The sequence below is a fragment of the Nuphar pumila genome, chromosome 1 (genome assembly GCF_984573655.1).
Source record: "Nuphar pumila chromosome 1, dmNupPumi1.hap1.1, whole genome shotgun sequence".
Classification (NCBI taxonomy): Eukaryota; Viridiplantae; Streptophyta; class Magnoliopsida; order Nymphaeales; family Nymphaeaceae; genus Nuphar; species Nuphar pumila.
Genome location: NC_143249.1, coordinates 466,218 through 493,403, shown reverse-complemented (window position 1 = coordinate 493,403; position 27,186 = coordinate 466,218). Strand labels below are relative to the sequence as shown.

General features: G+C 37.9%; 1 protein-coding gene across 1 annotated transcript in view; it reads right to left on the bottom strand.

Annotated features, from left to right (window-relative positions):
• Nucleotides 1-25,810, bottom strand: part of LOC149847617 (HAD-superfamily hydrolase, subfamily IG, 5'-nucleotidase) — a 161,339-nt gene extending 135,529 nt beyond the window's left edge. Inside the window, exons 1-4 of the mRNA XM_090002159.1 lie at nucleotides 24,972-25,810; nucleotides 18,885-19,189; nucleotides 18,648-18,725; nucleotides 17,425-17,645 (exon numbers count right to left, since the gene is read on the bottom strand). Coding sequence (XP_089858285.1) covers nucleotides 17,425-17,645; nucleotides 18,648-18,725; nucleotides 18,885-19,189; nucleotides 24,972-25,230 — 863 coding nt within the window. The 5' untranslated portion in view covers nucleotides 25,231-25,810. The remainder of the gene's footprint in view (nucleotides 1-17,424; nucleotides 17,646-18,647; nucleotides 18,726-18,884; nucleotides 19,190-24,971) is intronic.
• Nucleotides 25,811-27,186: the final 1,376 nt, after the last annotated feature.

The following is a 27,186-nucleotide window of genomic DNA, read 5'->3' as shown; positions in this document are numbered from 1 at the left end:
ACTTCATCAACATATCAATGAAGAACCACATAGAGATCCCATAACCTACTCTCATAGAGATAGGAATACTTTCAGAAGTGCCCTCGAAAGATATGATAATGAGTCTACTCCTTCGAGTGAAGAAAACCTTCGTAGGACCGAAAGACCAAGAAGACCCCCTTCTAGGTTCATCTCATATGAGTCAGTTTCCCCTAAATATAGAGCCTGTCTAAGCGCCATTCACTCTTACATAGAACCTAGGAACTTCGAGGAAGCACAAAAATGTCCGGAATGGATAGTCGCTATGAATAATGAACTTGAAGCTCTAAAGAAAGCAAAGACATGGGAGTTTCAAGACTTCCCTAAAGACAAGAAAGCAATAGGGTGTAGATGGGTGTTTAAGGTCAAGACTAAGAGTGATGGGTCCCTTGAGAGATATAAGGCACGTTTAGTTGCAAAAGGATATGGTCAAAAATATGGGATTGATTATGAGGAGACCTTTGCTCTGGTAGCTCGGATGGTCACCATCCGATGTCTTATAATCGTTGCCTCAATCAATAAATGGAACATCTATCAGATGGATGTTAAGAATGTTTTTTTAAACGGAGATTTAAACGAAGAAGTTTATATGGATGCTCCTCCTGGAATGGAGTCCCCTAAAGAAAAAGTGTTTCGCCTTCGGAAAGCACTTTATGGTTTAAAACAAGCTCCCAAGGCTTGGTATGATAGGTTTAACTCCGTAATGTTAGAAAATGGTTTTTCATCCTGCTTTACCGATACTGCTTTGTTTGTTAGAAAATCTAATGCAGAGATTGTTATTCTGCTACTATATGTGGATGACATGCTTATAACTGGGAGCGATTCTAAAGGGATTAAAAGCATAAAATCCATTTTAAATGATAAGTTTGAAATGTCTGACTTGGGTTTCTTAACTTATTTTTTGGGTATTGAGGTAGCATACTCTCATAGAGGATATTTTTTGTCTCAAAATAAGCTTGCATTATTGACAGGTCAGGTATTACAGACGATAAAATTTGTGAAACTCCTGCTATAGTAGGAGCTAAAATGAAGATTGATGATGGTGTTCCTCTCTCCGACCCTACTCCCTACAGGCAACTAGTAGGATCGTTGATGTACCTAAGTATCACCAGACCAGATATCTCACATGCGGTGCATACGGCAAGTCAGTTTCAGCATGCACCAACTTCTGTTCACATGGGTGCTATCTTACGTGTCGTAAGATACCTAAAGCACACTATTAATAAGGGAGTTTTTTTGTCTTCCTCTTCTGAGTTAAAATTAATTGCTTATACTGACTCTGATTGGGGAGGTGACCCAAATAACCGTCACTCCACCACTGGTTTTTGTGTATTCTTAGGAGACTCATTGATCTCATGGAGATGCAAGAAGCAGCAAAAGGTGTCTTTATCATCAACTGAAGCTGGATATCGTGCCATGACGACTACTACCATGAAAATTGTTTGGATTCATCAGTTGCTGGAAGACATGAGAATCACAATTGAAGGGCCTACCAAGCTGTGCTGTAACAATAAAAGTGTGATTTATATTGCTAAAAATCACATTTTTCATGAGTGGACCAAACATATAGAGATGGATTGTCACTATGTTCGGGAGGCGTACCTCAAAGGAATCATTGACCTTCCCTATGTCACGTCCGAGTATCAGCTGGCGGATTTCTTCACTAAAGCCTTGTGTGCTCTGCGTTTTAACTTCCTTCTTAGCAAACTCTCGGTCATCCTGCCCTAAGTTTGAGGGGGGTGTTAAATTATGTACATAATCATATAATGTAATATATATATTTTATATATAAGGTAATACATATACATATATTAATATATATGTATATGTATCTACTTATTATATATATAATATATATTTCTATTTGTTTAGCCGTAGGGGTAGTTTAGTCTTTTCCTCTATTTTACGCACATTCACATTATGAATGTGATTGTAAATTTATTTTTATTTTTATTTTTATTTTTCTTTTTTTTTATTTCTTTTATGTAAAGTACCAAAAGGTACCTTGGGGGAACCACTAACATAGACGTTGGGCCCTCTCCAACGGTCACATTTGTGACCGTTGGAGGGGCTCCAACGTCTATGAGTGGAGCCCCCTCCAAGGCCCCCTTTGTGTTGTTATAAATAGGGGTTCTCCCCTTTGTATTTCTCCATGGCTTTGAGTCAAAGCCCAAGTGCTCAATAAATTGATTCCATTATTTTTATGCCTTTGCGCATTTGTGAGTTATTTGTGAGTTGTGCTTTTGTGCACAAGTGTTCTAAAGTGTTCTTATTGTGCATTTTTGTCGGGTTTATTATCAAGAAAATTAAGGTCTTGATCTTAGTATCTTGTTGGAGATACTTTTACAGCATTATCCCCAAGATGTAGAACTCCGTGAAAAACAATGTAGAATGAAGCATTTCTACCAATTTGTTAATAAGCTTAGACTCGAATTTGAATGGACCAAGTCGGCCCTCCTTCATAGAGGAGGGGTACCTACCATAATTGAAACTCTTGAAGAGTTAACTATGGAAGAAAATAGGTTAAAAAAATCATCCATCTCAGAGGATGAAGAATTCGTGGTTCCTATGTCAAAGCCCGGAAACCACACTAGGAGTTATAAATCTCCTCACTTTGTAAAAAATGAGAATGAAAGAAATTCCAATGATTATGGAAGAAGTCAAAGTGATAAAAGAAGTGATCATGAATACAAGAAGGGTGGCAAAATCATATCTTACCATTGCTATGAATCATGACACATCAAGTCATTTTGCCCCAAAAGAAGGAAAGAAAATCAAAGAGATGATAAAAGGGTTGCTTCGGTGGGACCATCCTTTGAAAAAAATGGTGTAGACGACTCCAAATGCATCGGCTCATTATCTTTGGCGCAATTGATCGAAACACTATAACCAATGTTCAAAAATCAAGCTTCTTCCTTCTCAGGGGCGGTCGTATCCACAAGTGGTGACCCTGGTAAGACTTCTTGGATCCTTGACTTCGGTGCATCTTTCCATATGACTCAAAACGAGTCCATATTATTCGAATGTCATACTAACCCAAATAACTCTTATGTTTCAACCGCCAATGAAACTTCCTTAAAAAATAAAAATTTTGGGGGTTTTCAAAAACAACAAACCTTCTTCATACCTAGTAGTACCAAAATTGAATTTAAACATTTTATCCGTTTCTCAAATTGCGGATCATAGATGTGAAATTTTGTTTTCATCCAATGATTATTTAATATAGGATCTCCAGTCCGGGAAGTCGATTAGGAAAGGCCATAGAAGAAGAGATCTATATGTTATGGACTATGTCACATGGGTGCGGGTGCGGGTGCGGCACTTTCAAAAAACTTGGGTGCGGGGGTGCGACAAAAATATAAAAAATTATATATATATATATATATAACCAAATTTTTCCCTAAAATCCAACGTGAACCTCTATAAAAAAAATTTGATTCTCGTTGCTTTAAAACCGAACGTGAACATCGGTAAATAAAACCATTTTTTTTCTAAAATCCAACGTGAACCTCTGTAAAAAAAATATTTGATTCTCGTTGCTTTAGAACCCAACATGAACATCTATAAATAAAACCAGATTTTTCCCTAAAATCCAACGTGAACCTTTGTAAAAAAAAAATCTGATTCTCGTTTCTTTAAAACCCAACGTGAACATCTATAAATAAAGCCAGATTTTTCAACACCTAAAATTACAGATTTTCCATCAATCTAAATGAGAGAGATTGAAGGAGAGAATGAGAGAGAGAGAGAGAATGCATACCGGACGGTGTCGCTCGAGGTCGTCGTCGGCGTCGGGGTAGGGAGACTGGTCGACGGCGGCATTAGGGTCGGGTCATCACCAGCATCGGGGTTGGGTCGTCACACAGTCGAGGTCGGGATTAGGGCAAAAAAATTTTGCCCTAATCATCCTCTCAGCCCTTTTTTATCAGGCTTCATTTTTTTTAAGTCCAAACATTGGACAGTTATAACTCTGGGTGCGTTGACCGCACCCAGGGTCGGGTTGACCGCACCAGGTGCCGCACCCACGTCGCGTCAACGTGGGTACGGCACCTGGTTGGTTGAATCCTTGTGACTTAGGTTATGAACAATCTTGAGTTATCAAAACAAACATTTTGTAATTTTGTGAAGAAGAAAGATATAGAAAATTAACACAAAAGACTAGGACATCCTAGTATGTCCAAATTACACTTGTTTCCATTTCTTACAAGTCATAAAGAAAGAGATTTTGTTCGTGAAGATTGCATCCTTGGTAAAATGAAATCTTTACCTTTGGGCCAAGACATTTTATATCTAAAAAACCATTTGAGTTAGTACATTTGGATGTATGGGGATCAGCTCCGGTTGCATCCAAAGAAGTATCTTATTATGTTGTGTTTGTGGATCATTATAGTAGACACACATGGATATTTTTTCTCAAACAGAAATCCGAAGGATTTGATTGTTTTAAAAAAAATTATCGTTATACAAAGACTCAATTTAAAACCAATATTCAAATCTTTAGAACCGATTCCGGGGGAAAATTTGTGTCCAAAGAGTTCAAAAACTATCTTGACCTACATGGGATTATCCATAAAAAATCATGTCCTTATACTCCTGAACAAGATGGACTAGCCGAAAAGAAGCATAGACATATTGTTGAGACCACTAAAATACTTCTTTTATCAAAAAATGTTCCAAAAATGTTTTGGATCGAAGTCGTCCCTACGGCGGTTTATTTGATAAATAGAATGCCATCAAAAAACATTAAAAACATCTCTCCGATTGAAAATTTATTTAAAACATCTCTTAATTATAAAAGGTTGAGAGTCTTTGGTTGTAAATGTTTTGTTTTTACCAATAAAAACGACAAATTTTCCCCAAAAGCAATTCCTTATGTTCTTTTAGGCTATGTCAAAAATAAAAAAGGATATAGATGTTATGCCACTAAAAAGAACAAATTATATGTTTCAAGAAATGTTACTATTTTTAAAAATAAAAATGAGTTTGGTAAAGAGAAAATCCAAGAGAATTGTGATTATTCATTTCTTTTTTACCTTGTCAATGAACATAAAAGATGTGAAAACATTCATGATGTCATGAATGTAACAACGAGGACACTCATGATGCACATGAGAATGTGAATGAAGGTCTTGATGATATAGACCTATCTTATAATGAAATTCAAACCTATACTCGACGTACCGAAGACCATCCACCATGAGGTTTAGAAAGATATTCTCAAAATCAAGATGTAGATTATTCTAGTATTAGAAATTCATAAGAATTTCAAAGGCTCCTAGTAGATTTGTATCCTATGATTCTTTTGAACCTAGGTATAGATCGTGTCTAATGGTTATACCATAGTTGCCAGTTGAGGAAGCGAGAGCGGAAAGCGAGGCACTTTCAAAATTTTAGGAAGTGGAAAGCGTGGAGCCACTTAGGAGTGAATTGGGAATCGTCTCGAAAGCGACCTAGGAAGCGAACCGAAAGCGACCTAGAATGCGAGGGGAAAGCGAAAAAAAATATAAATAAAAAATACAAAAATACAAAAAAATAAAAAAAATGGGGGAAGCATGCTTCCCATTAAAGGGAAGTGTATTTTCCATAAAAGGGAAGCGTATTTTCCATAGAAGGGAAGTGTGTTTCCCCGAGCGTTTCAGAAGCGCGACGTTTCACGCTTCCAAAGCGCGCTTCCCCACTTACCTAGGCGCTTCCGGTAACTCTGGGTTATACACTCATATATAAAACCAACATCCTACCATGATGTTAAAAATCATCAAGAATGGATTAAGGCGACAAATGATGAATTAGAAACTTTAAAAAAGGCAAAAACTTGAAAAATTCAAACATTACCTAAAAGAAGAAAAACTATATGATGTAGATGGGTTTACAAGATAAAAACTAAATGGGATGGGACATTAGAAAGATATAAAGCTAGGTTAGTAGCCAAAGGATACAGTCGAGAATATGAGATAGACTATGACGAGACATTTGCTCCAGTTGCTCGAATGACTATTGATAGAACCCTTATTTCTATAGCATCAATTAAAAAATGGCCAATCTTTCAAATGGATGTAAAAATGCATTTTTGAATGGTAATCTCAATGAGAAAGTTTACATGGATCCTCCACCAGGTTTAAGTTTAGTAGATGAAAAAATCCTTCCGTTATGAAAAGCTTTGTATGGTTTAAAACAAGCCCCCAAGGTTTGATATGAGTTTAGTAGTGTGATGACACAACACTTTAAATCTTGTTATATTGATATTGCATTGTTTGTTAAGTTTTCTAATGCAAGAATGGTAATATTACTTCTTTATGTTAATGATATGATTATTATAGGTGGTGACAAGTAGGGCGTTAATCATATCAAAGATGTACTGAAAGACAACTTTGATATGACAGATTTTGGTTTTTTAAGATATTTTTTTTGGAATAGAAGTAGCTTACTCACCTCGTGGTTACTTTTTGCCACAGACTAAGTATGTGGCAGAGATTATAGAACGGGCAGGACTCTCATATGAAAAACGAGTTGATACTCCCGAGGTCACAAATGCGAAAATGAAGAAAGATGATAGAGAACCTCTGAAGGATTCAACTCCATATAGACAAATGATTGGAGCTTTATCTTATCTCTCTATTACTCGTCCTGATATTTCTCATGTTATTCATTTTGTTAGTCAATTTCAGCATGCTCTCACTACAATACATATGAGTGATGTAACGAGAATTATTAGATATATTAAAAATTCTATTAATTATGGATTGTTTCTTTCATCATCTTTCTCGTTAGAAGTTATTGCATATTTTAATTCTGACTGGGAGGCGGATGTGAATGATAGACGCTCAACCACTGGTTCCTGTGTTTTTGTAGGTGATTCTCTAATTTTATGACGATGCAATAAGCAGCATAAGGTTGTTAAATTATATAATTCAATCTTGTAACTTCGTATATATATTTTACATATATAAGGTAATACATATACATATATATAATATATGTATATGTATCTACCTATTATATATGTAAAATATATATATATAATTCTATCTTTAGTCTTAGGGGTAGTTTGGACATTTTTACACATATTCTTTTTCGAATATGTTTTGTAATTTCTTTTCCCCTTTTTTATTTTTCTTTTTTCATTTAATAAATGCTTTGTACCTACCTTGGGAGGGGCCCAACACACTAGTCGTTGGACCCCTCCAACGGTCACATTTGTGACCGTTGGAGGGGCTCCAACGACTATGTGGAGCCCCTTCCAAGGTCTCCTTTAGCCCTATAAATATGGGCACTCTCTCTTGTATTTGGTGGTGGTTGTTGGGATTTATTGCCCAACCATTTTAGTGTTTATGAAACTTATGAGTGCATTTGCACATTTGTGATTTCGTATTTTGTGCTTTTGGTGCACAAGTGTTCCAAGTGTTCTTGGTGTGTGTATGCTTACACATTTATATCGTTCCTTTGACTTTAGTATCTTGTTGAAGATACTTTTACATGGTATCAGAGCCTCGTTGAAAAAGGAGAATTGTGATTCGCCCTCTCTAGCATTCCTCGAAAAGTGTGCCTTCAAGTTTTTTGAAATCAACGAGGATCACCTTCTTCGAGCAATATTTTAGGAGTCTCTCTTGTCAAGGAAGATGCGAAAAGTAATTGAGGTACGTATTATTCCTTGGCTTCTTTCCTCTTTAGTGGGCGAAAAAGACTCCCATTTCTCTCTTGGGTTTAAGCTTAATGGCTCGAACTATCATGTTTGGGCCGGTAATATGGAAGCTCATATTAAAGGAAAGGGCCTTTGGGGTTACGTCCATGGATCCATACCGGAACCGGAACCTAAAATTACCATTGTTGAAGGAGGGGATATCAAGATCCTCGAAGGGGATGAAAGACAAAAGGCCCTTGAAGAGTATTCTAAAAAACATGATGATTGGGAAATGAAGAACTTCAAGATCTTATCTTGGATTTTCTCATCCGTTGAGACCAAGATAAATGCCAACATCATCAAATTTAAAAGGGCTTCCGAAGCTTGGGTATATCTTGAGAAAATGTACACCTCAAGAGATTTATCCCACAAGTACTTTCTCCAAAAGAGGGCTTTGACTCTCCAACAAAATGACATGACCATTCGGGAGTACTTTGCCGAATTATCCGCTATTTGGGACGAACTCGCAATTCTTGAACCTAAATGGAGTGGTGAGGCAATCGAATTAAGGCACAAACAACTTGAGGAAGACCGGTTCTTCAATTTTTTAAATGGCCTTATACCCGAATTTGAACAAGTTCGGTCCTCTCTTCTCTCCGCTTTCACATCTCCCTCGCTTGAAGATGTTATCACCAAGCTAAGTGGTGAAGAAACCCATATGGGGATTGGCAAAAATAATTCTAGCATTCTTGTTGCTTCCTCTACTCAAGAAGATGGTGAAATGGCTAATGTAGTGTCAAGACCGGGAAACAACATGAAAACCTATAGACCTCCTCATTTCAAGAATCAAGGTCAAGGAGGAAATGATCGATATGGCAAAAGAGACTATAGCAAAGTGACTTGCTACTATTGTAAAGAACCCGGACATATCAAACCTTTGTGTCCTAAATGGAAGAAATTGATTGCAACGGCTATGGCATCCCAAGTTGAAGAACAACCTTCTTCATCAAGTGAGTCTCTTTCTCTTTAACAAATTGTAGAAGCACTCCAACCTCTTCTCAAGGGAGGTACTTCCGGAGCCGCTATGTCATCCTCTTCCCCCGGTAAGACATCTTGGCTTTTAGATTCCGAGGCATCCTTTCACATGACCCCTAGCTCTTGCTCTCTTTCATATTTCTCTAAAAATTCTTTTTCATCTTTTGTCTCAACCGCGGACGGAACATCTCTTGAGATTAAAGGAGTAGGTAATTTTGAAAAACAAGATTTCTTTGTTCCAAAAATTTGTTTTATCCCAAACCTTAACTTAAATCTTCTTTCCGTCTCCCAACTCTCGGACCATGGTTGCGATATAAAATTCTCTTCTAATAAATGTTGGATACAGGATCGCCAGTCCAGGAGATTGATTGGGAAAGGCTCTAGAAGAGGAGACCTCTACTACGTAGATTTTCTTCAAGTTTCTAAGAGTCAATTTTGCAACGTCGTCCAAAACAAAGACATTCATGTATGGCATAAGAGATTGGGTCATCCCAATATTGTTAAAATCTCTTATTTACCTTTTGTTAAACATCTTTGTAAAAGTGACTTTTTGTGTAATGAATGCATTCTTTGGAAAATGAAATGTTTGCCTTTTCCTCAAAGATCCATGTTCACGACAAAACCATTTGAAATTGTCCATTCCGATGTATGGGGACCGGCTCCGGTAATGTCTAAAGGAGGATTTTCATATTATGTGATCTTTGTAGATGACTACACTAGGTTTTGTTGGATTTATTTCCTTAAACACAAACATGAAGTTTTCTCAACCTTTAAAAGTTTTCACACAATGATTTCAAATCAATTCAATGGATGCTTAAAAATCTTTAGGTCTGACTCAGGAGGAGAATACCTCTCAAATGAATTTAAAAGTTATCTTGAAAATTTTGGTATTCTTCACCAAAAATCTTGTCCGAAAACCCCTCAACAAAATGGGTTAGTCGAACGAAAGCACAGACACATCATTGAAACAACTAGGACTTTACTCATTTCTAAAAACATTCCAAAGAATCTCTGGGCTGAGGCAGCCCTTACTTCTATCTATCTCATAAACAGACTCCCATCGAAGAATTTAAACAAAATTTCTCCCTTTGAAAAACTGTACGATAAGAAACCTGATTATAGCACGTTAAGGGTCTTTGGGTGTAAATGTTTTGTTCTTACTGATAAGAATGACAAACTTTCTCCTAAAGCCATTCCTTGTGCCTTTCTTGGCTATTCCGAAACCCAAAAGGGGTTTCGTTGTTATGATATCAAAAGTGATAAATTGTATGTTTCCAGAAATGTGAGTTTTTTGGAAAATATTAGTGGGTTCGAACATAGTAACCCTCAAAATGAAAATATGGATTACTCCTTTTTATTCGATTTACTGAATAAAGACGATGATACTAGTGATAATGCGTCAGATCAAAGTAACCCAAATGAATTTGAAACCGAGGAAAACTCCTCCTTGCCTTCTTCGTCACATCAACATATTGACTTACCTAGAGACCCTATCACCTATACTCATAGAGATCAAAACAACTTTAAGAGTGCTCTTGACAGATATAGTAATGCCAGTCCTAGTGGTTCACAGAATGAAATAATCCCTCGTAGAACCGAAAGAAGTAGAAGACCTCCTTCTAGGTTCATCTCCTATGACTCTTTTTCACCAAGATATAGAGCCTGCCTTAGTGCCATTCACTCCTATATAGAACCTAGAAATTTTGAAGAAGCATGAAAGTGCCCTGAATGGATTAATGCAATGGACAGTGAACTTGAGGCTCTGAAAAGAGCCAAAACTTGGGAGTTTCAACATCTTCCTAAAGGTAAGAAAACAATAGGATGCAGATGGGTTTTTAAAGTAAAAACTAAAAGTGATGGATCCCTTAAAGGTATAAAGCTCGCTTGGTTGCAAAAGGATATATTCAAGAATATGGTATTGACTATGAAGAAACTTTTGCTCCTGTAGCCCGTATGGTCACTGTCCGATGCCTGATAATTGTTGCCTCTATCAACAAATGGAACATCTATCAAATGGATGTTAAAAATGCTTTTTTAAATGGGGATTTAAGTAAAGAAGTTTATATGGATGCTCCTCCTGGAATGGAGGCTCCTAACGGAAAGGTACTTCGTCTTCAAAAAGCACTCTATGGTCTAAAACAAGCCCCCAAGGCTTGGTATGATAGATTTAACTCTGTTATGATTGAGAATGGTTTTTCCTCTTGTTTTACTAACACTGCTCTATTTGTTAGAAAATCCAATGCAGGGATTGTTATTTTACTTCTGTATGTTGATGACATGTTCATCACTGGGAGTGACTCTAACGGGGTTAAGAGTATAAAATCTATCTTAAAAGATAAATTTGAAATGTCTGACTTGGGTTTTCTAACTTATTTTTTGGGAATTGAAGTAGCATACTCTCTCAGAGGATATTTCTTATCTCAAACTAAGCTTGCATCTGAGATCATTGACAGGTCAGGTATTACGGATGAGAAGTTTTGAGAAACTCCTGCGGTAGTAGGAGCAAAGATGAAAATTGATGATGGGGTTTCACTTTTGGATCCTACACACTACAGACAGCTTGTAGGATCTCTGATGTATCTGAGTATTACCAGACCAGATATATCCCATGCAGTCCATAGTGCAAGTCAGTTTCAGCATGCGCCTACATCCGTTCACATGAGTGCCATCTTACGAGTCGTAAGATACATAAAGGGTACTCTAAACAAGGGAGTTTTTCTGTCATCTTCTTCCGATTTAAAATTAATCGCTTATACTGATTCTGATTGGGGAGGTGACCCAAATAACCGTCACTCCACCACTGGTTTTTGTGCATTCTTAGGTGACTCACTGATTTCATGGAGATGCAAGAAGCAACAAAAGGTGTCACTCTCCTCAACAGAAGCTGAATATCGTGCCATGGCAACTACTACCATGGAGATTGTTTGGATTCATCAACTGCTTGAAGACATGGGAGTTACAATAGAAGGGCCCACCAAGCTGTGTTGCGACAACAAGAGCGCAATTTACATTGCGAAAAAACACACATTCCATGAGCGGACCAAACACATTGAAATGGACTGTCACTACGTTCGCGAAGCATATCTCCGAGGAGTCATTGATCTTCCTTATGTTACGTCCGAATATCAGTTGGCAGACTTCTTTATCAAAACCTTGTGTGCTCCGCGGTTCAACTTCCTTCTTGGCAAACTATCGGTCATCCTGCCCTAAGTTTGAGGGGGGGTGTTAAATTATGTAATTCAATCTTGTAACTTCGTATATATATTTTACATATATAAGGTAATACATATACATATATATAATATATGTATATGTATCTACCTATTATATATGTAAAATATATATATAATTCTATCTTTAGTCTTAGGGGTAGTTTGGACATTTTTACACATATTCTTTTTCGAATATGTTTTGTAATTTCTTTTCCCCTTTTTTATTTTTCTTTTTTCATTTAATAAATGCTTTGTACCTACCTTGGGAGGGGCCCAACACACTAGTCGTTGGACCCCTCCAACGGTCACATTTGTGACCGTTGGAGGGGCTCCAACGACTATGTGGAGCCCCTTCCAAGGTCTCCTTTAGCCCTATAAATATGGGCACTCTCTCTTGTATTTGGTGGTGGTTGTTGGGATTTATTGCCCAACCATTTTAGTGTTTATGAAACTTATGAGTGCATTTGCACATTTGTGATTTCGTATTTTGTGCTTTTGGTGCACAAGTGTTCCAAGTGTTCTTGGTGTGTGTATGCTTACACATTTATATTGTTCCTTTGACTTTAGTATCTTGTTGAAGATACTTTTACAAAGGTATCCCTCTCTTTCACTAAAGCAGAGTATTGTGTCATGGCAACAACTATGTCTGATTTAGTATAGTTGAGACAATTGTTAGAGGATTTGAAAGTTTACATTACAGAACCCTCAAGATTATGTTGTGACAACAAAAGCGTTGTATACATTGCAAGCAATCATACATTCCATGAGATGACTAAACACATTGAAATGGATTGCCACTAAGTTTGTGAAGAATTTCTGAAGAAAACCATCAGGTTGCCTTATGATCCATCTGAGTATCAACTAGCAGATTTCTTCATTAAAGTGCTCTCGTCACCTAGGTTTCACTTCCTACTTGACAAACTCTCAGTTGTTACACCATGAGTTTGAGGGGGGTGTTAAGATATATATATATATATATGTATATATATGTATGTAAAAACCAAAAAATTTCGCTAATAAATTTTGTTTATATTACGAAATATTCAATTTGGGCCTCGGATATGTTACCGTTATTGGATCCATAAAAGAATCCGTAAATAACCCACAATGAGGTGTTAAATTATACTTATAACATTAATTTTTAATTAAATAAATAATTAATAGTATTTATAAGAAAAAAAATTGGTACATAGGGTCGAACCCACAGTTGGATCCAAACAGATCCAACTGAGGATCCGTCATTCACAGGCAAACCGAGTCCATTTTAATAATGGACCCAACGTCGCGGGTCGCAGGCTTGGCCCGGACCCGAGTCCAATTTAAAAAAAAAGGGGGCGTTAAAACAGGAATCGTGCTTAGGGCACGATTCTTGCTTTCAAGAATCCGAAACAGAAAGGGGTGGGGGTGGGGTTACGGAGAGCGTAACCGAACCCCGTGCTTCTCGGAGGAGAAGGGTGGGGGTTCGGTAGGATATAAGGAGGGGGTGGAGAGGGCTTCACCCTCTTTACTCGGCCCTCTTCTTTCCCCTCTCTTGTGCGCTCCCTGCCTTGCATCAGCCGCGGCTGCCGATCGATCCAAAGCCAGCTCCAGCTACCTGCTGCCATCGAAGCCCTCCTCGAGCATTCCTGTCACGGCAGCAGTAAGGGGTGACTTAAGTCGGCCCTGCCTTCGCGTCTCCAACCTTCGATCGTCGGATAAGGTACGGGTCTTCTTGGAAACGGGGTGAGGGATCGAATAGGGGTTCGATTCCGTGTATGGTTTCGAGAGGAGAAAACTCGAGGGTTTTCGATAGTGACGACATCTGATTTGGGGGTTTAGCTATCAACCCCATTTTGGAACCCTAGCTAATGGTTGGGGGTCTATTTTTCAGTTAAGGGTTTTCGATTTGGGGATTTTCAGTTTTTCGATTTGAGGGGGTGATTATCTTTCGATTTCTGCAAACCGAGTCGATTTCGGCAACTACGAAAATCTGAGGGAATGGGGGCAAGAAATCCGAAATCTGTAAATTTTGGGGAATTTGGGTTTTCCTGATAGAAGGGGGGTTTGATTTATATTAAAGGGCTTCAGACATCGGTTAACGTATTTGTTCTTGGATTTTTCCTAAGAGGGCTTACGGATTTCTGATGGGGACAAATACCCTGAAATCGTGAAACAGGGGTTTTCCCTGTTTTGATCAACCTGAGCGATTGGTTTGGGAATGAATGTTTCTCTTTTTGTTTTGTTTGACAGTCCTTATGATAATCGATCTGCCTTGTTGATTTCTGTCATTTTATGCATGATATTAGTGAGATCGGTGTATTTAAGTTAAAGTTTTGTTCTGTGAAATATAACTTTTGTAATCTATTTTCTGTGAGATGAAGAATAATAGATGAATTTACGGGTTTCTGGAAATATTTATACTAGCCACATTGATACGTTAGGTTGTTTCCCTTATAGAAAGGTTTATTTTCTTACTTATGTGATGTTGTTGAAGCTCATTAGAAATGCTCATTTTCATTTTTATATAATGTTGAAGACAGATAGTTTAAAATCTATATGTTATGGTAAACTGAAGCTTTAGGGTGTTTAGTAGACACTTGATTTGGGTTTTTCCTGAATAGTTTGGTTTTGAGGAATCTGTATAGTGGTTAATCTAAATGCTGACTGAAAAAAAAAAAACAAATACTTGTTAGGTACCTACCTTCTGTGGGCTATTCCAGTGCTAAACATAAAATAAAACTCCTGTGTATGTGGGTTATTCTGACGTGGAATTTGTGAAGGTAAACAGCTTGAATGCGTGTTGCGCATTAAGCTAAATATGGTGGTCATGGTTAGTGTTATCCATAACACTAAATCCATTCATGAGTAATAGCTGAAAATATTGTTTATGCTGGAGATTTTCTTTTTGGTTTTGTTCTTGCAGCACATGTATATAGCTGGTTTGGTTAAACAGATTATTATTTGAATCACGAGTAAGTCCCTATGAATGTTACCTGAAATCATGGATTCTGAAAAAAAAAAATCAAATTGCTCATGTTAGTCAGTTCTTATGTGCTTCCCATATGCTTTCCTTTCTGGTCTGAATCGACTATATAGCTAGGAGGATGGCGTGTTTGGGATTGTTAAGCCTGACTAACTTCTCTAGCATATGGCAAAGCTTACACTTTTGCCTGGTAATTGGGAAATGTTGTTTTTGCATTTCATGATACTAATTGTGTAATCTTGATTGTCAGTATGACTCAGTTAATGTTTCTTCTTGAGCATGTATGCTATGAGGATACATAAAACTTTACATGTACACTCACACACTCAAAAGAAATGTGCATTGGTTAATACATGTATATGATGTAGGTACCACACATAGGGAAAATGCATATGAATGAGTAATGACATGCATGTGTTTGGGTTTATGATGACATGAGTGCACATGCTTTTGGCATTTTGGCCTAGTGTTATAAATAAAACACTACTTGGTTTTATTATGTGATGCATCGATGGCTTTAATGAACCATCATCGGCCTGGAGAGTCGTGAGTTGGGTTTTTTTTATATATATTTTGAAATGCATCATTTAAACCACATAAGATGGTTTGGCACATTACTACACTGTTCTAGTTGTTTATACGGGTTGGAGTCCCGTAAGAGTCTCCGCAAGGAAGGATGCGGGTTTTCACTTTACTTTTGCATATGGTGTTGTGAACTTAAAGAATTGACTTAAATAAAAATATAATGAATAAGAACAGTGTAATATACGTTCTGGGATATCTCATCTGGAGTATGAGAATCTTAGAAATCCGGTCTTGGGGAGATTGTGAGGATACAAAAACTCTGTGTGCCGTAATTTTGTCCCCTGAACCCGATATTGAGGTTCTTTCTCCTAGCCACGGTTTTAGGGAGAGTCTGTCACTTTACTCGGGAGTTGTGTGTTTGACACAGCTGTTGTTTATGATACCAAGGAAGTGGCACTTGTGGGCATGGGGTGTCCCTTGTGTCCCCGACATTAAATGTGGAGGTCTAATGTTCCGAAGGTGATTCGGTCGAGGGCTAAGTTGGAACCCAGTAATAAAATACAAATTGTGTGTTAAGGTACCCTAGGAACCTATTTGACCTCGGGGATTATACTTGTTTGGTGTATCCGCAGGCAACGGTAATTAAAAAGAGGAACTTAAAGTTGTGTACATTTAATAGGGCATGCATATGGAAAGATGGAACTTAAATGAAAGATAACAAAAAGGAATCATGCATTGCACATAATCATGCATTTTCCTGCTATGCATTAGATCATGCATAATTGAATTGATCTATAAATCATGATAGAATTGTGGGCGTATGTTATTTACTTCCTAAGAAGCATGCTGAAAGATCTTATTACTTAGTTCTTGTTTATGCTCATGCCTTACTGTTTCTTTTTGCTTAGCATATGTAACTGGTTGCATGAATGGTTATTTAGATTCTGCAAATCTTATATCTGCACTCACTCAAATCATTACATGAAATCTTATCCATGTTATTTGTCTCACCTGGTGTCTTTAGAAGTAGTAGTGCTCAGAATTTTGGTTATGACACCCTACTTTATTGGTTTTTCACAGGAAATGGTGAACAGTGAGGTTGGACTGACTACTGGGGAGGGATGAAAGTCATACTTGGGCTTGACAGCTTTAGCAGGGGACTTAGTGGCTCTTTCTTTTGTTTCAGTTCTTCTAGCTTTTTCAATTGTTGCATTATTTTCAGTCGAATAAAAACATCGTCTCTACAATTTACTCTTATTCATAAATAAAGAAATTGTTTTAGTTCTTATGAATGATGGTTGCAAGTTCGTTTGTGGTGTTTGGGTTATCCAATAGAAATTGGAACTGTGAGGACCCCGGATCTCTGGGAAGGTTTTCGCATTGGGAAAAAAAATTATTCTGCATTTTCAAAGGGTATAATTTGGGGTCGTTACAATATATATATATATATATATATATATATATATATATATATATATATATATATATATATATATATATATATATATATATATATATAAAACGAAATACCCATAAATGGTATTCTGATCATTTCACTATGGAATAGGCATAAGCCCGGGGCTGACTGTGTATGTATTTTCTTTTTAATTTTTTTTGTGTATGCTGACTGGGCCCAATGGCCCGAGATGTGACCGTTGGGAGCAGCCCAACAGCTAATTGGGCTGCTCCCTTTATGCCCCTTTGTATTATAAATAGGGCCTTTGAGCCCATGTATTTTCCAATGCTTTTAGAGAGCATTTTCATGCAATACAAGAATACTTTGACCCTTGTGTGGGTGGTGTGACTTGATCAATCAAGTGTTCTTGATTGGTTGTGTTCTTGCAAGTCCATAAGTGACGTCTATTTGTATTTTTTCTATTTCATTACAATGCACACACAAAACTGCTTATTATTACCAATAAAACTTCACACACAAAATGGTGCATTATTACCAGTAAAACTTCAAAATTACTAGAACATCCATCCAATTTAACATATATATCAGAAGGATATAAGATAAATAGTGTATCAGCATCATCTGTTATGGTACATACTCAGCACCATAGGGAACTTGTCCAGGATAACTATCCTTGAAATCAACAAGCTGTGCAAATAAGTAGGCTTCAGCCAAAGAAAAAAGAGTATCAATAAGAGCATAGTCAGGCTCATCAAATGAATCCCGTATCAAGGTATTTCCATAGGTTGCAATTTTATCTTCTTTGGACATCTCATTGAAGCCATGATAAGCAACTTTGACATATTTGTGGCGATCCATCTGCGAAGACATCATAACTTATAATTATTTGTTAGGAAAATAAAAAATATATATTCATAAGACCATAAGACAACCATTCAAGAAAACAAGACATTTCAGCAAATTTGACTAAAACAGGTGCAGCTAATAACTTAGAATGCTCACTGAAAGACAACCGAGAATTTGTTGCTTAAGCAAGAGTAAAAAATGTATCCTCATACACATATAAAGCATGTCAAGCATTTCATGGGAAATTAAGTCATGCTACTTAGAAACCGTCTTCATCTAGTCATTTAACTGCAGCTCTATAAATATTATGGGCACTAGGAATAGCTTGGTGTAACACCGGCCCAGAGGGATGTGCACATCAATCTCATGCTGTCACATGGGTGCGGGTGCGGGTGCGGGTGCGGGTGCGGGTGCGACACGGGTGCGGCGCAATTTCAAAAATTTTGGACACGGGGACTCGGCTATATATATATTAAAAAAAAATATATATATATATATATAAGACTCGGTCAAAGTTGTGCCCATTAGGGAACAGGTGATGAGTTGTGAAGGCATTCTGTACACTTTCTTCATACAAGAATAATTCACTTTTGGGCACTTTCTTCATACACTGTAATAATTCACTTTCTTCGTACAGGAAAAAACCACAAAAACTTGAGTTGTGCCCATTCTGTACTTAAAACTTGAAAGTGTACAGGTTTTTTAGTTGTGATGGGTTTTTTTCCTTACAGCTGTAGCCCAGAAAATTAAAAAAAAAATTCAAAAAAAAAAAATCCAAAAAATGGACCAAAATGACCCTGGGTGCGTTGACCACACCCAGGGTCGGGTTGACCGAGTCCGAGCCGCACCCGTGTCGGTGCGTGTCGACGCGGGTGCGGCGACCTTGGAGCCGAGTCCGTGTGACATAGATCTCATGTTACTTATTACCTTACTGAGGAACGAAGAATAATCACCACTATTGGTACCTATAAATCACGTAGAAAAGGAAAAGAAGTAAAAGCAAGCTGCTCCGACCTTCAAGATGTTGCCTCTCTTCTTATCAAGAACTAGGCCCCTGACCATATACTTCCAATCAAATGACCACTCCAGTAACTGAATAGAAAAATCAATAATAAATTCTTGAATAGTGCCATAATGATAACAAAAGATCATAAAATCAACCAACTAGAAATTGGCAAAACACATCAGTAAGTTAAACAAAAAGACCGTGAAGAGAGTGGGAAAGCAGGGAACGGAGACATCTACACAAACCTCTGGAGGGTATCCCAAGTCATAAACCAGCTTCCTGACTGTGCCATTATAAGCTAAGGTTTCAAACGTTTCAGGCTTATACTGTGCCAAAGTATAATCCATGTCAAATCCCACTGCAACAATGCCCTTCATGTTTAGTGATCTGTTGCAAAATATTTGTTTCCCCATAGTGATTTTATGTCCCCCTTCAAAAGACGACCAAATGCAATGACCATGGTCACCACCAACACCAAAATGCTCCAGCAGCTGTTTTGCTTCTCTCCCCTCCAATTGTCCATCACTACCAGAATGGGATTGATCCATACCTAATTAAATTGAAGAAAAAAATGAATTCATTAATAGTTCTGCAGAACAACATAGAAATAGTCCATTGGAAAAGTAACCAGAATAGTACTAGGCAACTTTCAAACAGATTTACTTAAGTTATATATGCAGACTATAGATTGACAGATACAAAGATATCACACAGAAAACCATGCCCCACCAGCTTTCAACATTAAACACAATATGAGAAATAGATAACAAGAACTTACAGAGCCAGACACAAGAATGTCAGGCAACAGATTCTTCGGAAGGAGACCAAAATCAGCATCTTGAAAGGTGGTGCCATTCAACTAAAACAATAAAGTCCTAAAAAACTATCATTTTTTATTCACATTGTTGGCTCAGTGAGAAAGAACGAGAGAGAGAGAGAGAGAGAGTTTAATGCAACCTTTTTCTTTTTCCCTTCTCCCTAGTTAGGAAAAGTTATAACCTATTAGATAAGAAAGAAGTTCAGTATCCTAATTAAGACATAGATGTTGTAAGGAACTTAACATAACTGTTTCTTAATCAAATAAATTAGATATCTACCATATCCTAGATTCTCATTAATTACTCTTGTTATTTCATAACCAAAAAATATTAACTACCATTCAAGGTTTAGAAAATAGGGACCATCCATATGCACAAATGGTATTTCTAGAGTGTGTCTGTGTCGAGGGGAGGGAGGAAGGTTGGAGAGAGAGAGAGAGAGGTAATAGCAGACTTCATAATCGGGGTAGATGGACAAAGTGTTCTCAAAAGTACTTGATAAAGTGGAAAAGTATGTTATTTTTGGCAAACTTCGACATGCTTGGTCTTTAAATTGAAATAAGATCATATTGGATAAAACAGTTCCTCTGGCACAGTGTAATTAATTCTGTCTAGTAGCACAATACAAGGGGACCTACACAGTGATCCGATAATTTCTTGTTCAACCAAAATGAGTTCAAAAAGAAAAGCTGTATCAATTTATGCTTCATGACACAATGGATTTCTTTTTTCAATATCATAAGGCCATGAGATAAACTCTAAACCTTGAAGTCAGCAAGTCCACCAAAATGAAGCTGGTTAGTCAAAAGAAGTATGCCAAGGAAATATTTTGTGCAATTCTCCAAATCCAATAGGGCTTTGTGGTGATCGTCATAAATTCATTACATTCCAACTAACTAATAATATTACCCATGACAGTAGCAATTAACTTTTTGAAATACTGCAGCATTCAAAATTTTGTTCAGAACAGAAAAATGCAGTGAACTTGTTATATGTGTGTATAGCGAGTCTCTAAACATTCATTACAAAACACATCTATACATGTGTGTCATGCTTACAAAGTTGTGTACACACTCATGCTAGAACACCAAAAAAATTGAAAATGTTTGTTGATGATCTAGCCCTAGCCTTCTTGAAGAGATACCAAAAAGCCAGAACATTCATCACAAGCACCTATCTTCCACCTTGCTTTGTCTCCAGCGATTCATATGGTCCTTATCATTGCAAATTACTTCTCATGAGCCCTGAACCAATCAAAATGCAACAGAGTTGCAATGTTGGCAATAAGACACTTCTAAACAACTTAAGAATTATTTTAAGTGAGACTTAGTGACAGACATTTTCCCTATGTGACAACAAAAAATGGCATATGCGTCCTAATTGCAGTTTCAATTAAATTATCATTATAATATCTAGACATGACAAACACATTTCTTTACAAGTGTCTGGTCAGGAGGTACATACAGAGGTTTGTATATGACTTCAATTGGTATGCTCTTTTTGCATAAGGCAACTTGTGGTTTCAGCAATTCACTTAGGCCTTGTTGAAAAGTTTTGCTATAGCATTTATGCAAAATTAGATTGCAATGGTGATTATAGCCCTGCAGTAATTATAAATACTTCATCAACATACCGTTGCACTACTTTGTGTTGACAATATGTGATGCAACCTTCTTGCCAAAGATGAATCTTGGCATTGTCTAGGCACAATGTGTGATGTTTATTGAAGCTGAGGCTGAATGACTATATCAATCATTTTTCTAAATTGCACAAGGAAAATAAGAAAATATGACAGTGTTGAAAAGTCAATAACATGAAAAATCTGAAAAGCCTTTAAGATATAACCTTTAGGCTATCTTGCATTGGAAAGCAAACAGCATCCTGGAGTATTTGCATGTTTTAATATAAGAAATCCCACAGACAAAGGAAAGAACAAGGCATCTCCTACGGGATATGCATCACTGACATAAGGATATCATTGACTAATTTATCCAAGGAATTACCAAGACAAAACATGGGAGAAACAATTTACCAAAGAGAAAATATGGTGAACAGCTCATATTAGACAATCAAATGCATAGGTGGGTCACTGGTGATTTAACAGATCCCAATGAAAGCCCATACAAGATTTTAAAGAAAAGTATCACAAGAGTCAGGACCTCATTTACTAAATAAAAGATTAGAACAGTTTTCTCCTGAAGCTGGCACTTGTGGGCATGTTTACCATGACACCCTTGATGATGCACAGAATACAACACACCACCAATACATTTCATGAAATGTTAATCCTAAAATGGTTGCAGAAGAATTAGCTTACCCAGAATCGTGTGCATGTTTGTGCATAAACGGTTTCCAAATCAATAGATGCAGGTTTTCTTGGTAATTGTTGTCATGTTGGCCAGCTATGCTATGTTAGTTGATTCCACGTAGCACCAATCCTAAAATTGTTTGTCTTTTTTCTCCGAACTCTTGAATGACAATTTCTGTATGCAGACACATTATTCTATTCTATTTGGAGTTCTGCCAAATGTTCTCCCATTGATTGCCATTTAATGAAACAGATGAATTTCCTTTTCCTGTGGCAAAAGGCCCTGCTATGCCCCTCCAGTCAGTGCGCTATGGCAACTTGTGTTTTGCACCACTTCCATCCAAACTCGGTGAGTTGGTGCTCTATTGCTTTTTATCTCTTACCCATTAAGCATGCCAGTAGTGGGCAAAATTTAGGAGGAAAAAGAGGGACACAATTGAGTGGCAAAAAATCTCTTGGACCTGTAAAGACAACTGAATTACTGACAAATAGAACCACTGAAACATAAACTGCCCTAGTACCATGTGGTGAATGAAATATGTGGACCTAAATGGAAACAAAGCAAGTATGGACCACCTTACTGGTAGAGGTTTTTTATTTATAGCGACATTTTCCTTGCAAAATTTGATACGTCGTCCAAGAACAGTTTTTCATTGAGTTGATCTCACAAGTGGACAAAAGCATGCTCCCATGCTAGGCTAATCACCACTTGATCCATAAAGCATCGACTATTGATCTCCATTTTGGTAAAAGAAACCATGAGACTATGTCACACGGACTCGGCTCCAAGGTCGACGCACTCGCGTCGACACGCACCGACACGGGTGCGGCTCGAACTCGGTCAACTCAACCCTGGGTGTGGTCAACGCACCTAGGGTCATTTTGGTCCATTTTTTGGAATTTTTAAAAAAAAAAATCTGGGCTACAGATTTTAAAAAAAAAATCTTGGGGGGGGGGGGGGGGGGGCACTGCCCCCTATAACCTATGTCACAGGGATTCGGCTAGCAGGGTGCGGCACCGGGTGCGGTCAACCCGATCCTGGGTGCGTTGACCGCACCCAGGATCATTTAGGTCCATTTTATTTTTTGGATTTTTTTTTTTTTTAAAAAATTGCCCAAATGGGCTGCGAATTTAAAAAAAAAAAAATATGCTGACAGCAACTGTCTTTCCGCTGCTGTCAGCTGCTGTTGTGAAATTTGAAAAAACCCGACCCCCTTTATATATATATATATATATATATATATATATATATATATATATATATATATATATATATATATATATATATATATATATATATATATATATATATATATTTTTTTTTTTTTTTTTTTTTATTCTTGCCCCTGCCGCACCCCCGCACCCGGGTTTTTTGGAAGTGCCGAATCCCCGCACCCGCACCCGCACCCACACCCATGTGACGTAGCCTATAACCCCCCGCCAGGGGCGGCCCCCCCTGGATCCCCGCCCGCTGACCGCACAGCGGGACCCCCCCCTGACCGCACAGCGGGACCCCCCCCCCCCCCCCTTAAAGGAAAAAAACCCTGAATCAGGCTTCACAACTCATCACATGTCCCCTAATGGGCACAACTTTGATCAAGTCTTATATATATATATATATATATATATATATATATATATATATATAGCCGAGTCCCCGTGTCCAAAATTTTTGAAATTGCGCCGCACCCGTGTCGCACCCGCACCCATGTGACGTAGCCATGAGATAACTTATGCTATACTACACATTTGTGCATATTCCAAAAGATACTTAAGAAGTTTCCCCTGCATTCTCTCACATGTTCTACAGGCTCAGCTGCAACAACATGCAGGTGCAGTGCAAATGAGGTGGCAAGCACTTCCATTGGCATGTGGTCCTCTATGCCAGATTCACAAGCATGAGGTTGTTCATGCACTTATTATGCAAACAATCTTGTCATTTTTGTCTGCTTCATAGTTAATTTTCTTAGGATCATCACATTGATAATAATATTTCCCATGGTAAACAAATCTCAAATGAACACTTGTATGTTTATTTACTCAATTAGTTATTTGTCTACTAGCTCACAAGCATCGTTCCAAATAATTTGAGACAACACACAAAGGTTCTTTAAAATGTTTGCTGGTTGAGCAATGACAATGGACCCTACATGTAAAAATACCTCAATTTTCATCATAGGTAAGCCACATCTTGGCATTTCGACACTGACTGGCATGGTAGATGATGCATTATGAAGCCCCTTCCTAGAGTTTAGCTATATTGATCATATTTCCACAAGTGGTTGCGTTTAGAAACTACACAAAAAAAGAAGAGTACAACACCTTCAGCATATCACATTGAGCACATTTTCACATGACAAGCACCCCCTCCCTGATGGTATTTTTTAGTTTTTTACAGAACCACAAGAGGAAAAGATTCACTTGCCTAGAATCAATGCATAAAATTAGAGAATACATGGGCTATCCAAATGAAAGATGTGATCAAACATCTCAAATTGCATACATACGCTTGTGTCCAAATTACAAGCAGATCAGCACGGCATGTATGCATGACCCAGATGAAAGCCCCAAGGCCGAAAGTGTTCACATCTCAAGGACATCTCTAATATCATCAATTCACTGATAGCGACAAGGTTTTGTAACACCCACTGTATATAAGACAACCAACGAGAAGACTCATGGCTCCTACGGCAATCATATGGGCATGTATACTGATAACACCCACTGTACGATACTTTGTTGGCAGAAGTAGTCAACAGATGAAGCCATGCTTTCAGTGCTAAGAAGGTACGACCATATTCTCAGTACGTTAATCCAACCAGTTGCATGTGCTCATGAATAAGTCAATACGATGGTGTGCGACCTAATCATATAGTAACAGACGCTTGTGCTGTCAACGTTATCTCCTTGGAGGAGAAGAAAAGATTCACTTGGTAGAACACTGACTAAAAACTACAAAAACTGGAGCACATATGAAGCCAAAGAGCACATGAGGAAGACAATGAACCACATAAACGCAAGTGCGTGCCCTGCTCGCTATGCTTCAGGTCGATGTCATATAATACGTTATACAAACTCCAACAGCCAATAAAACAAAAAGGAGAAATTTATAACACACACACACATTGTTCTACAAGACGGAGGAAGATGGAGAGAAGAGACGCCACGGATGGTGTTGGTGGTAGTAGTAGAAGCAGCAAGTATACCTGTGGAAGCCCTTGGGATGCCTGGAACGGAGGGCGGTTCTTCAGGGGTGAGAGAGAAAACCCTAACCCGGGCGGGAAACCAAGGGAATTGCTTGGAATTGGAGGCACTAAAAGGCCAGCAAAAGTGAGAGATGGGTCTCCTGGGAATGCGCATTTTGGGCTTAAATGAGCATTTAGTAGCGATTACGTTGTGTATGGATGATGAGCACGGGGAATCCGATCCGGGAAGCACCGTTGCATGCGTAGTTGCAGGCGGCATTTGGGTGGGGGAATGGTCCCTGTACCAGAGACGATGCCATTCAAAAAATCCTTGTGTGCCCCATTCTCGGCCACTTGCAAACCGAGAGACGTCGACGGGGCCTCTCTAACCCCTCCCACCTCGAGGGCACCCCTGCCCACTCACCCAACCAAACCGGGAAAAAAATAGTGGGATTGGGATGACGGGATCCCCCAAACACTGGGACCGACTACAGCCAATTTAATGAGCAAAGGGGCGGGGGGGGGGGGGGGGGGGGGGGGGGGGGGGAGACCGGAGGGAATCCATGTTATCCGTTACCCACTATCAGCCGCCATATTCCATCGATGCTCGCCCTCTACCTTTTGTCAAATCCAGCCCCGCAAGTTTCCTACAACACGGAAACGGACAACGACTAAGAGCATCTTGTCCTGTGGTAGCGGGCTGATGCGCACCACACGATTCCAGGGTGGGGTGGGGTGCGGATGCTTCTCTTTAACCAAATCACCCTTCTCGTCTACGCTGAAGCATCGGCATGGACAGAGTGGTTTATACGTAATATTACGCTCATCTGCTTGTGCTCCCAATCTCAAATGATAAAGACATGCGCATGCATCTGTGCCAAATGATTTAACAATGCCTATTCCTCCCAGACGATTTAATCTATCCTCGTCATCTTTGAAAGCCAATTATTGATATTCTTTGAGAGAGAGAGAGAGAGAGTGATTCGTATGAAGGGTTAGAATATACTGAGGCCAATTTACAATTGCCATTACCACGACTTTGTCCAACACATGAGATGCTTGATGTTTATCCTTTATTCATGTACCACAGAAAAGGTTGCTCAAGCGGTTTATAATTTATCCAAATGGGGACAACCTTTTTCCTATGATGATGTATTTATGTTTACTATTTTTTATACAATAAATAGGAATATCTTTACAGATATTTACAAGTCATTAAAAGAATTAGATTTTTGTTATTTGGGTGTCAAGCAGTTTAAGTTGGGGTAGGTATTAACTATTTTATCCACCTAACTGTCTTAACCACTTAGAAAATCATGGTTGCAAGTGTTATTTGCTTGACATGAACATGCAGATGTGTTTATCAATGCTTTTTTACTAAAAATCATAAATTTACTAAATTCATTTAAACTAGTGGACTTTTTATTGCATATTATCAGTATTCTGACCGCCTACATCATGGTTCATAATACATGCCCACCCTATCTTTACTTTATCCATTCCCTGGTATTTTTCCAAAGGGAATCCTTCCTTTCTTCAGCCAATTTTAATTTGCATTGAGAATATATTGAAGCATGTTTGTCTCTACTCTATAGGAACAAACCATTGTTCAAATATGTGAAACGGGAGAGAGGGGGATGCTATAATAAAAAAAATTTAAGATGACTTTTTCATCTGATAAGAAAAATGTGTTAAGCTTTTTCTCATCCTAACATAAGCTATTTTTCTACCTACATTATATTTATTATAGTTTAACCACCAAAGTTGGGATAATATGAGTTGATGGTTTTTTGTCTCTAAAAATGCATACCAACATGAAAAATTCCAAATGTAGCATAGGTTTTGCTTTGAGCAAGTTATAGAGAACATGTATGCAAGTTTAAATTAAGCAAACACGTGCAACTATGCTTTAGGTCAGTTAGAACATCAAACTGGTGGGACCTCTCTCTCTCTCTCTCTCTCTCTCTCTATATATATATATATATATATATATATATATATATATATATATATATATATAGTGAGGGCTTAATGAAATATGCTTTGGGTTTTTCAAGTTTTTTCCATTTTATTTTTAAATTCTGACCATACATATGTGATCTATGTATTTGATTTTATAGGGATCAGCTCTTGGAGTGTTCGATTTCGACACATGGGTGGGTTTTTAACATGTTCGAAAAATCAATGGTCCAAAATCCTTGATAAATTTTTTAGGCTCCAAATATCATTTTTTTCA